The sequence below is a fragment of the Pristis pectinata genome, chromosome 6 (assembly GCF_009764475.1).
Source record: "Pristis pectinata isolate sPriPec2 chromosome 6, sPriPec2.1.pri, whole genome shotgun sequence".
NCBI lineage: Eukaryota > Metazoa > Chordata > Chondrichthyes > Rhinopristiformes > Pristidae > Pristis > Pristis pectinata.
In genome coordinates, this window is record NC_067410.1 from 24,680,004 (window position 1) to 24,694,703 (window position 14,700).

The 14,700-nt window shown below is 39.3% G+C and overlaps 1 protein-coding gene across 12 annotated transcripts in view; it reads right to left on the minus strand.

Moving 5' to 3' along the window:
* Window positions 1-14,700, minus strand: part of LOC127571453 (ERC protein 2) — a 629,628-nt gene that overhangs the window by 352,251 nt on the left and 262,677 nt on the right. For all 12 annotated transcript variants that reach the window (XM_052017829.1, XM_052017828.1, XM_052017827.1 and 9 more), the window contains one exon: window positions 12,740-12,877. In XM_052017829.1, the coding sequence (XP_051873789.1) occupies window positions 12,740-12,877 (138 nt within the window). The remainder of the gene's footprint in view (window positions 1-12,739; window positions 12,878-14,700) is intronic.

Genomic DNA, 14,700 nt, shown 5'->3' on the forward strand with positions numbered 1-14,700 from the left:
CACAACCTAATTTTACTACAATATTTTGCATTTAGTGTAAATGACTTAAGGCAAATTTCTTGTGGTTTTCCTGTTTTACCTACTTAAGTCCAAGTTCTGAAACCAGACAAGAATAATATATTTCTGAGCCAGGGTGGCTGTCCAAGATACTGTTACATATGTAGATTTCAACAGTTCCTAAGGCAATGTAGACATTCACTATGGTCACCAGAAAGACTCCGACTGAGCAAGGCATGAAACTCAAATCCATCATGTTCTGAAGACAAAAGAAAAGAATTTTAAAGATTCTCACATACAGCAGGATATTCTTCTGATGTCACATTCTATCAGAAAACCTATGTTTCTTGCTGTCAAACACCACTTGGGTGGTAGAGTTTCTGAATGTAATAAGTCAGAATTACCTCTTTCTGTAGGCCATGAGCACTTAACCCCTCTCACTCAATTAGTATGCAGTCAGATGGGTTGGAGTGTGGAGAGTTCAGAACATTCCTCCCATATGGGACTTTAAATGCTCGTCATATGGTGGAAAAAAGGATCAAGTTTTTAACTGCAACAGCTGGTCCAAAAAAAACTTGCATGGCCACAAAGGGGCTATCAAAGTGGTTTTCCTGATCCTTTATTCCTTTAGTTTCCAGGGGCTGACAGGAAAGGGAGGAACTGAATACAGTGATTTCCCTAACCAGGTAAGTAGTGGCCTGTCAAGAGGTAAGGCCCTGAAATCCCAATCTTTGGAAGTTTTTCATGTGGGACTATGTCAAATATTTCACTGGATAAACACACTGTAGAGAGTACAGCTGATGCACAAAGACCAGAAAATCTCCACAGATATAGTGAAACACCACAATTGACCCCTGATGAGCTCAAAGATTGGACTGCCCAAAATGACGATGATGATGATTTCAGCTAAAAGTATAAAGATCACGTTCAAATCTGATGCATTCCATAGTAAACAGACTTGTAACACACAAAGGGCATAAAAATGAACAAGAATACTTGGATAAGGTATCAAAGAGCTCTTTTCCACAGAATTATACTAAAGAATGGGGAATGGGAGAAGAAAGTGTCACTGGAAGAGAAGAATGATCCAGTTATTGTTTACTTGATAACTAGCAACTTTGAATAGGTTTTAACACGCTGATCATACAAGTTGTCCTTCATCCAGAAGATGCAACTTTGCAGAAACCCTATTTGCAACCACAAAATCCATTGGCTTCTTCTGGGCATCACAAAAGCCTTTTCCAGTTGTGAAGCTTCAACAAGCATTCTGAAATCTAGCTCTTCTAATGCTTATCATGGAGTCAAAGAATGATGCAGCAGAGGTGAAAAAGATGGCAAATAAGAAAAGACCTCTTTTATCCAGAAAAGTAGTCTAACCTAGAATGCATTCCCGGAAAGGATAGTAGAAGCAAGTTCCAAAAGAAAATTGAATGCACATCATTTGTGGAGTTCTGGAGAACGAACAGTGGAATCGGACTATTTAGAGATTCTTTTTAATTCATTTTCAGGATATGGGCATCAACAATTAGGTGTGGGACCCAGGATACGGGCACCTTAATACACAGGAATCTTCTTCTGGTGAAGGTGTTTCTACAGTGATATTGGGTAGGGAGTTCCAGGATTTGGACACAGCGATGAAGAAGGGCCAGCAGTTTTCTTCCAAGTCAGGATGGTATGCAACTTGGAGGGGAACCTGCAGTGTATTTTGTGGATGATAAACGATACAGCCAATATGTGCCAGTGGTGGCTGGAATGAGTGTTTAGGAAGATTGATGGAGTAACAATCCAGCCGGTTGCTTTGTCTTCAATGTTGCCAAGTTCCTTGAGAGTTGTTGGCACTGCGCTCATCCAGACAAGTGCAGAATATTCCATCATGGTTGCAATATGCCCTGCAGATGGTGGAAAAGCCTTGGAATGTTAGGGGATGAGTCACTCATTGCAGCCTTTAACCAGTTTTTGTAACTGCAGTATTAAGTGGCTGGTCCCATTGAGTCTCCAGTGAATGGTGACCCTCAGGATGTTGATGATGGCTCTCAGCAAAGGTACTGCCATTGAATGTTAAGGGTAGTTTTTATTCCAATGATGCAGCCCAGACCTGATGGGATGAATAGCCTCCTCCTGCACTGTTCAATTCTAGTACTCACATTAAAACTGTGATTTGAACAACCCTCCTGTAAAGTGCAATCCAATAGAGCCTGTTTTACATATATGAATCAAAATAAGGAATGGAAGAAAGCAGAATGAATAAAGTGTGTTCATCAAATCCCAAGGGCATGAAATTAGCCAATTAGTTATTAATCTGAATTACCTTGCACACTAACCTGTTTTGAAACCTGTGGCCTTTTATAATGGCTATCCAGAATAAACTTATTTTTAAAGTTTTGGCATGAACCTCTATGCCACACGTTATTCCAAACCAAGACAACAAATATGTCTGCAGATACAATAACCAAGGTTACAGGAAAATTGCGAGGAATCCTTAAAGCAAATATCAACTCTGCCGCTGATCCACAACCTTGTATGATATTATCATAGGGAGTCACATTCAAGACCTTCAGTCAACAGTCTTGCTGAGACCAGAAAACTCACGTCATATACTGTTTTATGGAACAATTGGAAACCATTTGTGAAACCTGAATCTGGGGTAGCTAACTGGTAATCCAACTGTTGAATTGAAAATTGTTTAGTGGACATTGTGAGGATTTTGGTGAAAGGGGTTCCTCATTCCTCCTGATGGGGAATCTTCATATGCTTCGATATTGTACAAGAAAACTTAAAAGCACATTTCTAGCAATGTTTGGATGGCTAGTCTTTTTTGGGGTTGACAGCAAAAAAAAATCAACTAGGTCAGTGGGAAGGTGCTGGCATTGATGGTCTGAAGATTTTGCAAAATTAAGTGGAAACACTAATTATAACCTTCTGTGCATGGGAAGTGCACCCTGTAAGTAAGATCAATTTTTATGCAGAACATTTACAACATTCTCATTAGCCATCATGCCCAATTGACAGTAGAATGGGACACAGGTTGGATTTTGCTGTAAAAAAAACCTGGAGGTCACACACAGAACAAAAGGCAATGCTTCCAATTTGGGATTCTAGTGTGAATAAAGACAACCTGAATTTGCTGGTCACTCTTCATCAGTATTTTCTCAAATGCACGTTTAATATTGTATTCCTTGTGGAGTCCAGAAATGAGAACAAACTTGCAACAAATTCCCTGGAATTTATACAGGAAATTATAGGCCGGTGAGCCTGACGTCAGTCGCGGGTAAATTATTGGAAGGTATTCCAAGGGACAGGATATATAAGTATTTGGATAGACAGGGTCTGATTAGGGATAGTCAACATGGCTTTGTGCATGGTAGGTCATGTCTAATCAATCTTATAGAGTTTTTCAAGGAGGTTACCAAGAAGCTCAATGAGGGAAAGGAGGTGGATGTTGTCTACATGGACTTTAGCAAGGCCTTTGACGAAGTTCCATATGGGATTCTGGTCCAGAAGGTTCAGTTGCTTGACATTCAGGATGAAGTAGCCAATTGGATTCAACATTGGCTTAGCGGGAGAAACCAGAGAGTGGTAGTAGATAGTTGTCTCTCTGACTGGAGGCCGGTGACTTGTGGTGTGCCGCAGGGATGGGTGTTGGGTCCGTTGTTGTTTATCACCTATATTAATGATTTAGATGATAATGTGGTAAACTGGATCAGCAAATTTGCAGATGACACCAAGACTGGGGGAATAGTGGACAGTGAGGAAGGCTATCAAAACTTGCAGCATGATCTTGACCAGCTAGGAAAATGAGCTGAAAAATGGCAGATGGAAATTAATGCAGACAAGTGTGAGGTGTTGCACTTTGGGAGGACAAACCAGGGTAAGACCTACACAGTGAAAGGTAGGGCACTGAGGTGTGTGGTAGAACAAAGGGACCTGGGAATACAGATCCATAGTTCCTTGAAAGTGGTATCACAGATAGGGTCATAAAGAGAGCTTTTGGCATTTTGGCCTTCATTAATCATGTCATTCAGTACAGGATTTAGGATGTTATGTGAAGTTGCACAAGACGTTGGTGAGGCCAAATTTAGGGTATTGTGCATGGTTCTGGTAACCTATCTACAGGAAAGATATCAATGAGCTTGAAAGAGCGCAGAGAAAATTTACAAGGCTGTTGCTGCGACTTCAGAACCTGAATTATAGGGAAAGGTTGAAGAGGTTAGGGCTTTAGTCCCTGGAGCGCAGGAGAATGAGGAGAGATCTTATACATGTATATAAAATTATGACGAGTATAGATAAGGTGAATGCATGCAGGCTTTTTCCCCTAACGTTGGGTGAGACTAGAACTAGAGGACGTAGGGTGAAAGGTGAAATATTTAAGGGGAATCGGAGGGGAAACTTCCTCACTTAGAGGGTGGCACGAGTGCGGAACGAGCTCCCAGCGAAAGTGGTAGATGCAGGGTCAAAGAGAAGTTTGGATAGGTACATGGACGGGAGGGGTTTGGAGGGACATGGTCCAGGTGCTGGTAGATGGGACTAGGCAAAAGATCAAGTCAGCATGGACTAGGTGGGATGCAGGACCTGTTTCTGTGCTGTAGTGCTCTATGACTCTAGGGAATCTGTCTACGGAGCCTGTACCTGATCCAGGTATAATTGAATGCATTCATTTCAATAGAAAGGAATTACTTCAAGGCTTCAAAAGATGAAGTGTTACCTCATGGAGTTTTAAATTATTTTACTTCAATTGTTTTTAAGTGATTTTATTTTTTATTTCATTTTTAATTTTAATAATTTTCAACTTTAATTATCTCATTGACTTTCAGTGAGTTGAATGTTTGTGATCCCTAAACAATTTCTCTTTAGAAAAACATTTGGGTAGCCAGGCTTTTACAAAGCACTGCTACTTGGTTGGGAATAGCTTTGGAGTGTGAATTCAAAATGGCAGATCCACAAAAGGCTAGTACATATTAACACAAGTCAACAGTGACCAAAGGCACACTGCCACCGGCAGAAAGTTCTGACTCAATATTCCTGCTATAATATCAGCACTAGTAATGTGAGTAATAAACACAAAGAAAAATAGAATTGGTAAAGCATCACTAGAAAGGGTTCAGAAATGGAACCATTGCAGGCGAGCAAAATCCTAGTGGATGCACAAATATGTTTGCTACCTAAGGTGAACAGAATATTGTTAATGGGAGAGACAATGAGTACTGTTAGTGCACTGGTGCTACAGAAATACCATTCATAGTGATCACATTTTTTTTACAAGCTCACAGTTATTTCTTCACCAACTTAGTTCTTTCCAACTGGCCTTTATTACGGCACAGTGGCACAACAGGTACAGCAGCAGCTTCACAGCTCTCGCAACCAGAGTTCAATACTGTTGTCAATAGTGCTATCTGTGCGGAGTTTGCATGTTTTCCCTGTGACTGCATGGGTTTCTCCCAGGTACTCCAGTTTCTTCCTACATCCTTCCAAAGATGTGCAAATTGATAGGTTAATTGGCCACTGTAAAATGCCTTAAACATACAAGTGAGTGGTAGGATCTGGGAAGAGTTGATGAGAACATGGAAAGAATTGGTTTCAAAGCCAGAATGGCCTCCTATTATTTTGTAAGGAAATAAACAAAAATAGTGTATGGTACCATTGTAAATATTGATAAAAATGCATCCTTCTGCATATGCAGTTTATTGTTGTGTTATCATAAATATTTATCATAAAGTAGTTGTCACAAGCACAATTCTTTGAAGATGTGCAGTAGGTTTATCTTTTTATTTTATAAGGGCATGCATGTATAGAGTCGTACAACACAAAAATAGATCCTTCAGCCCACCACGTCCGTGTTGACTATCAAGTGCCAATCGATACTAATCCCATTTATCGACACCTGGCGCATAGTTTTCCATGCCTTGGAGATCCAGATGTTTGTCTAGATACTGAAATGTTGTGAGAGTTTCTGCCTCCACCACCTTTGCAGGCAGTGCATTCCAGATTCCAACCACCCTTTAGGTGAAAATATTCTTCCTCAGATTCCCCCTAAACTTCTGACCCCTCACACCCCAAACTTACACCCATCTAGTTTTAGATAAGTCTGCTATGGGAAAAAGTTTCTAACATCTGGCCTGTCTATGCCCCTCATAATTTTGTATACCTTTATCAGGATCCCCTTGTTGGATTCAACTGTTTTAATTAGTCTTTTTAACATGTATAGTGTTTAATACACCTCAAGTGGCTGCACAAGGAATGGCTGCTTGCTAGCTTATTGGTTCGTCCATCAGGTGAATATGTGTTTTTTTTCCACATATGGCCACAAGTATCTAATAGGTTTCCTGACTGGACTATTGTTAGCTAAGGAGCATCTCTTATCTCAGGTATAAAAGGTGTCGCTTTTTGTTAATCTCCTCTTGCTCTTCCTGTCCCCTGGCCTGAGTTTTCTTTTGCTCCCTTTGTCTTGGCTCATCAAAGCTAGTGCCATGTGCTCTGTGACTGTTTCTTTGTTTTAAACTTTCCAATAAAACTTTGTGAAGCACCAAGTTGTTTTCAACTCATTCCTGGACTCCTGAAAGAACCTGTGGATTCGAAGATAACCGGATCCAACAATTTTGGCATAGTCGGCAAGGGATGGTTATGAATAACAGAGTTTGAAAATTCCTCAGACAAAGACAGAAGGTAAGAGCATCTTCCATTTCTGAATTGTTGGGGAAATCATTGGATTCTGCTTCAGTACACCATCTGAAGGAAGTTTAAGAGTGAGAAGAAAACTCTATTTTACCTTGCTATTTGAAATATTTCGGGTTGAAACTCTTATTGATAACTGTGATTAACACCTAAGTGAAGAGTATTCATTGAGATCGAACTGAAACAATGGCTGGAGCTGAGAAACAAACCACAGCATCTCCAACTGAGAGAGAACTGATAACTGGGGGTTTAAGTGCTTACCTGGATAAAGTATATCAATTTGATGTGATTAACAAAACAATCTGGAAGAAATGTGCTATTGATGCCGAGTCTAGTGAAAATTAGCTTATGAGTGATGTTGGAAAGATATGGAATAAGATTCAGAAAATGTGGTCTGGAAAGGCAAAAACTAGCTGGACTAACTGCAGTATTAACAGATCTAAGAAAGTGTGAGCATGCCGAGCTAAAAAGCCAAATCACTGAATTTGAAAGCGAGGGTGCTGAGCTCAAAAGCCAAATAAGTGAATTAACTGAACAATTCGGGAAGAAGGAAGAAATGTGTAACATGCTGAAGGAACAGTATGATAGAGACTGCAAAAAGTCCAAAGAACAACTTTCTGCATTAACTGAACAAGTGAGAAAACAAAGCAATAAATGTAACCAACTTAATGCAACATGTGGGGAACTCCAGAGCAGACTGAATCAGCTGCAATACACAGAGGCAGGACTTTCAGTGGGCAGTCCTTCCAGGGGCACAGCATTGAACAGATCCCAGGAACAGCACCACCTTTGGAACTCTGGAGAATTACAGCTCATGGCGAACAGACCCCAGGAACAGCGCCACCTTGGAACTCTAAGGTACTGCAGGATGGATGTAACACTGACTCAACAGAAACCTCTGGTGACTCAAGTGATGATGACAACGAGAGGATTGGTCTGGCAGCCACGTCACGACTTGCCCCAATAAAAACGAAGGCAATCAAAGCACGCAAGAATGAGAATGGAGATTATGAAAGGAGACAAGAGGTTTACCATCAACCACTGGATCCAGAAAAAATTGATAAATGGTCCAGAGAAATTCCACATCCTAGAAAAAGGAAACTTAAGGACTTGGACTGAACTTCAACGAATCAAGAACATATACCAACTGCATCCAATATGATGGTCTCCAAATTTTGACCACTATGTTGTCTTCTCAGCAAACCAGACAGTTGAGTGAGAGAATTGATGACAGCATGGGAGATGAGACAGGACATAAGAGGTGGTTGGAATGCAATTAAGAGATGGTTGAAAGAACAGGTCCCAACGCAGATCGATTGGAGGAAAGTGGTTGATTGCAAACAAAAGGCTTCAGAGGGTGTTTCTAAATACGAAGACTGGTATAGGACGGTTTGGATCAATTATTCAGGAGTTCAAGGAATAATTGAAGATAATATAGAGGAATCCAAATATGGCCTCCTGAAGTCAGCTTTCATGGATGGCTTGAAAGCAGATGTTGCCAAAATGGTGAGGCTAACAAAAGCAAATTGGAGTGAAGCTGCTGTTTCCTACAGTGATCTGGTACAAACTGCCAAACAAGTGGAGCGAGATATCGAAGTCCAAATAAGATTGGTACAGACGAACCAACTGTCCACACCTGCTAACCAACAGGACAAGTGGGACTGCAATGCACAGCGATATCGGTCTGGGCCACGACCACAAGGTAATAAAATGAGATGTCAGCTCTGTGGTAAGAAGGGACATAGTGCAAAAAACTGTTGGCATAAACAGCCTCCACAACAACAATTCCAACCACAGCCTCAACAACAGTTCCAACCACAGCCTCAACAACAGTTCCAACCACAGCCTCAACAACAGTTCCAGGTTTCCTGATTGGACTATTGTTAGCTAAGGAGCATCTCTCATCTCAGGGATAAAAGGTGTCACTTTTTGCCAATCTCCTCTTGCTCTTCCTGTCCCCTGGCCTGAGCTTTCTTTTGTTCCCTTTGTCTCGGCTCAGCAAAGCCAGTGCCATGTGCTCTGTGACTGTTTCTTTGTTTTAAACTTTTTCAATAAAACTTTGTGAAGCACCAAGTTGCTTTCAACTCATTCCTGGACTCCTGAAAGAACCTGTGGATTCGAAAATAACCGGATCCGATACCCTCAACCTCCTCTGCTCCAAGGAAAACAAACCCAGCCTATCCAATCTCTCATAATTGAAATACTTCATTCTTGGTAGCATCCTGATATATTTACCCCACAAGCTCTGCAATGCATAGAACAGTACAGCACAAGAACAGGTCCTTCAGCCCACAATGTCTGTGCTGAACACGATGCCAATCCAAACTCATCCCATCTGACTGCACATGGTCTACATCGCTGCCTATACATATGCCTGTCTAAATGTTGCTATTACATCTTTCTTATAATATGATGACCAGAACAGTACACTGTACTCCAGCTGTGGCCTAACCAATGTTTTATAAAGTTGCACCAAGACCTTGCTGCTCTTGCAGACTATGCCCCAATCTAATAAAGGCATGTACCTCATGACTTCTTCACCATCTTAACTGCTTATGCTGCTATTTTCAGATATCCTTGTACACCAAGGTGCCTCCGTTCCTCAACACTCCCTAGAGCCCTAGCATTCACTGTGTATACCTTACCCTTATTAATATTCCCATACTACATCACCTTGGAATTATGAGGATTAAATTCCTTCCGCCATTGCCCTGCCAAATTTACCAACTGATCAATATCATTCTATAGCCTAAGATTATCCTCGTCACTATTAATAACACTAGCAATTTTTATGTCATCTACAATATTACTAATCACACATTCATATCCATGTGTGGAACAAACAGCAAGGGTCCTAGCACCAATCCATGGGGTACACTGCTTGTCACAGGCTTTCAATCATAAAATCAATCGTCCACCATCACCCTCTCTCCTATAGCCATTTTTATAGCCATTTTCCAACTTGCCTTGGATCTATGTTTACAGTAATACCATATACCATTTTTTGCTCTAACCCATTGGACCCACCTTCCATGTGTAACCTTGTCAAAGGCCTTACTGAAACTCATGTAGACCAGCTAAACTGCACTGCCCTCATCAATATATTTATGTACTCTTCAAAAACTCAAATGAGTTAGTCACATAAGAACTCCTACCTACAAATCCATCCCTGATCGATCCCAAACTTTCGAAGTGTAGATTAATCCTGGCCCTCAGAAATGTTTCCAATAATTTCCCTAACACTGACATTAGACTAACTGGCTTATCCCTGCTGCTCTTCTTGAATAAATATACTACATATAACAAACAGCAAGGGTCCCAACACCAGTCCCTATGGTACATCACTGGTCACAGGCTTCCAATCAGGAGCTTGTAACCAGTCGTTATCATTGTACCATTATTATCGCACATCTTGAGAACAATTTGTTTGTTGGGGTCCATGAGTTAGAAACAAAAATAGAACAGATTTTCAATGCAATTACTAATAGGTCCATGCTGAAGTTCTGACAATTAGTAGATCCTCTTTCATCTTGTGTTATCTTTTCTTCAATTCAACCCCTCCCCCTGCCAGTTCATGATTTCAAGTTCTGCACTCATTCCTGAAGCTTACATATTCAAATGTGTATATTCAATTATAAAAGGGATCTTATGCTAATTAAAGTTATTACAGTTGCTTTAGGTACAACTTAAACTGCTTCTGTTTATTTCGGTATCTACGAGTTATATTTTTAAACCAGAGTTAAGTTCAGTGGCCTTGGATCACTGATCCCCAATACAAATGGCTGTCCATTGACTTTATCAGAAAGTACCCATGCAGATATTCAAGAAGCCTAATGATATGACTAAGTTTCCCAAAAAAAATGGTAATTGGAATTTTTAATATCTCTGGATAATCAGTGAAAATATTGGCCTATAAACCTGGATGTTAATATGTCACCTAATCCCACTGTGAAGCAAATAGTGACAACCTGTTGCAAAATTCCAACATTTTGTAAGAATTGCACACTGATTACAAGACCAATTTCTCACAACATGCAAGGTTTAACACAAACGGCCATCATAAACGTATATAGCTGTTTACACTAGTGCACTATCAAAGCTTTGCAACTTTAACAACAGTGTTTGAACAAAAAATGCCTTTTGAAAATACAGCATTCTTGTTACGAAAACATACAAAGCAACATCTTGAAAGGCACAAACTATATCATATCACAAAATGAGGAGCATAGGAAATATCAAAATACTCTATTATTGTGTGTGAACCATTAAATCTTCCTCACTGATTCAATCAAAAGAATACTTCATTATTCCCTCAGGTTTATCCATCATAATTTGAACATGAAAAAGATTAACTGATTTCTCAAGTAATTCAGGCTAGCTATGGTTTATACAAAACTGAAGGGCAAGATATGAACTGATCTGCTATTTAGCTCAGGAAGTTGTGGTATGCCCCTGGACTCAATGGAATATCCAAAAGTGGAGTGAAAGGTCAAATCCATCAACATTTGAAAGCCAAATGTACTTCCACAACAGGGATCATCCTGCACTTCCACTCCACAGAATGCTCTGTACTTCCTCACCACTGATCACTCCTGACCTTCTCTGTATCCTCGCCAAAGCCTCCACATCCTTCCTATAATGGGGCAACCAGAAGTGAATGCAATACTCCAGATATACTCCAGAGGGGCCAGTGCACAGGCACCTCTCTACATCAACGGTGCTGAGGTCTGGAGGGTTGAGAGCTTCAAGTTCCTAGGAGTTCTAGTTCTTAGCAGATTAACAGGAAACATCCTGATCTCTTTGTACCATATGTATAACTACTAATGTTATATATATATATTATTTTGTACTAATTTGAAAATTAATAAAAAGATTGAAAAAGAAAGATTAACAGGAAACAGTGGGTGTGCATAAGGGACCTTTTCTGGTTGGCAAAATGTAGTGAATACTCTGCCACAGGGATTAATGCAGGAACTTTTACAATTTATAACAATAACTTAGATGAAGGTAGGAAAATAACTTGCAACGAAGTCATGAGGAGATTATAAAGTGATATAGACAGGCTAACTGAGTGGGTAAAGAACTGGCAAATGGAATATGGTGTGGGAACATGTGAAATAGTTCATTGCAGCAGAAAGCAAAAAAGGAGCATCTTACCTAAATGGTTAGAGATAACAAAGATCTGAGATGCAAATGGATCTGGATATCCTGGTGCAGGAATTACAAAAGGTAAGTATACAGGTATGGCAAATAATTAGAAAATGTAACAGAATGCTATCGGTCATTGAGCGATGTGTTGAATGCAACATTAGGGAAATTACACTTCAGTTACATGGGGCATTGGTAAACCCACATCTGGAGTACTGCTTTGGCCTCCTTCTATTCTTACATCTATAATTTTAACCACAGCTTGTCTAACAATAAGATCACTTTACTCTGCAATTCCACCCTTGGGATCTCACACGGCCCCTATGTCCTCTCATTCTAATTTACATTCTATACCTGGAAACAAATCTACAAATGTGGTATCAGTTTCTAACTGTACATTAACAACTACCATCTACACCAATGCTTCTAAACTGCCAGACTACTTGCAGGACATCCATTTTCAATTTTCTCCAGCTAAATACCAGGTGGAGTAAAACCATTGCTTTCAGGTCATGCCACAGGCAACTATACATATGCCAACAACTCCATCCCCTTTTTCAGATGTCTGTGCGAATTCATCTACTCACAAATTTAGTATCCACTTAATAGCCAAGAAAAAAAAGATTTACAATGACAGTATGGCGATTAAACATCTAATTTTCAATTTTATTTTGTCAAAAGGAAATAGAAAATGATAGTTAATGTAACTATTCCACTCCAGTCTCAAGCAGTAGAAATGGGGAAAAACTCAACGAAACTTCCATTGCTGCTTTGTTGAAGAAAGGTCAAATCCTTCAAAGTAATGGGGTAAGCATGCCCCCATTAAGCATTTCCCATTTATAGTATATATTACAAAAATATTCCTTCAGATCCATTCATTTTGTTTAACATGCAAATATCGTAATAAATGTGTGTGATCTATTACCTTCTCTGATAAAGCTTCTTCTAGTGTTGCCAAAGCTGTATCTGTATTACTGGAATCTGTCTGCAATGACTTAACTCGGTCTTTCAAGTTGTTGAGCTGCTTATCTTTGTCTTTAAGTTGTTCTTGAAGATTTTCAATCTGTACAAATAAATAAACAAACTTAGTAACTACAAAAGACAATACTTTATTAACGTACAAACCAATCTTCTTCCCTTCCATTTTACAGTGCATGCACAATAACATCTGTATCCAAGTCATACATTATTTCTACAACAAACTACTTCCATAAGTGACAACTTTACCAATATTTAGTTGGGTCAAAGGCATTCCTATATCTTTTGAATGTCTGTACTATTACTTAATGCATGATCCACAGAAACAAGAAAATATTGATCACTTGAAGTTTAGTAACACATTGAGACAATCCTTTTTTTAATATAACAGCTGCCTAAGTCGCGATGTGGGATGCTTAGAGATGCAGTACAATGAGTCAGCAAGTATCCATGTACAAAATGCTAAAACCAAGTTTTATTAAAAATTATGGTTTATGAGCATGTCCCAGATGCATACACAATAATGACAAATTTACAGAGAAATAAAGAGAGTTAGTATTTCAGGCCAGTGATCTTTCATCAGAAGTGTTCAAATGAATGGTTACTGATCTGAAGCAGGAATTCAATTTTTCCGTCTACAGATCCTGCCTGACCTGCTGAGTGTTTCCAGAAGTAGTTTTGCATGACAATCATATGTAGTCATGTAAAACAACTTCAATTCAGCTTGTTGTCGTTTGACTTCTGCATTTGAAAATATTTCTTATATTTAGAAACTAGGTGTATTGGTCGCATAAGGAATCATTGGTCAACACTCCCATATTTTTGTAAAGTCTTTCTGTACATTGATTACACCATTTATCACTTCATGAGACTAAGGAATCAGATGAGTGAAATACCTGAACTTTCCTTGTTGCATGCAAAATGTCAGTATTTTCTTAATCCATTTAAAGACCACTGGTCCAGCAATACTGTGGCACAGTAACTTAAGAGATGATTATCTCTCACTATTGCAGTCACAGATTTAAGTTACAGCATTCCCAGACATTCAACATTTTCACTTGCATATGTATTTTATCAGTTTGAACCCAGCCTGCCAGCTGCAGTGTCTCACAGAAGCAGAGAGTTTCATCTGAGGGAGGGGAAGGAAAATCTGTCATATTGTATTTTGCCTGTAGCAAGTATATTTCGCAACTAAGGTAAAAGGATAGATATGATGAAAGCAGAAGAAGAGTATGTAACATTTGCTGGCACTATAAAATGTTGGAAACCTGGGAGAAGGCATTTCCAAGGAAGCACTGAGGAATAAAGAAATATATGAGCAAAGAAACCACTGGCAAACCTTCACCTGGATGTTCACATTACATACAAGGACAATCTGAGGAAATGGTTATCATAATATATTTAATGACAAAAATTATATTTTAAGAGGTGAGCACATTTCATTCAAAAGTTTCACCATCACAGCAAATTATCTTAAATTAAAGAAGTGGCACCCAAGTTTATTCTAAAATGCTCAGTTGGGAACTTACAATCTGCCACCTTGTGGTTTATTTGTCATTCAGCAACAAACATTTTTCTTCAATCAAGACTTTGCATATCAAAAGTTAAATCCATTAAATACCATTCAACTGAACATTCTAAATTGATGTGTCTTTGGGAATGTTGCCTCAGGTAAAAAGAAAAAACAATCTTAACCCAAGTACTGCATTTATAAAATAATAATGAATTACAGTTGTCATTGAACTTTAATGCTGGCTTTGGGCCAGAGTCTGCAGAGTATGTCACACTTGCAGACACAAGCCCAAAACTAACATACAGACCTACAAATCATTTCCCTGCTACACATTATGATATATACAGGTATGTTTACTTGACTACGATGTGCAAAGAGGTTCATGCTGTGCCAGA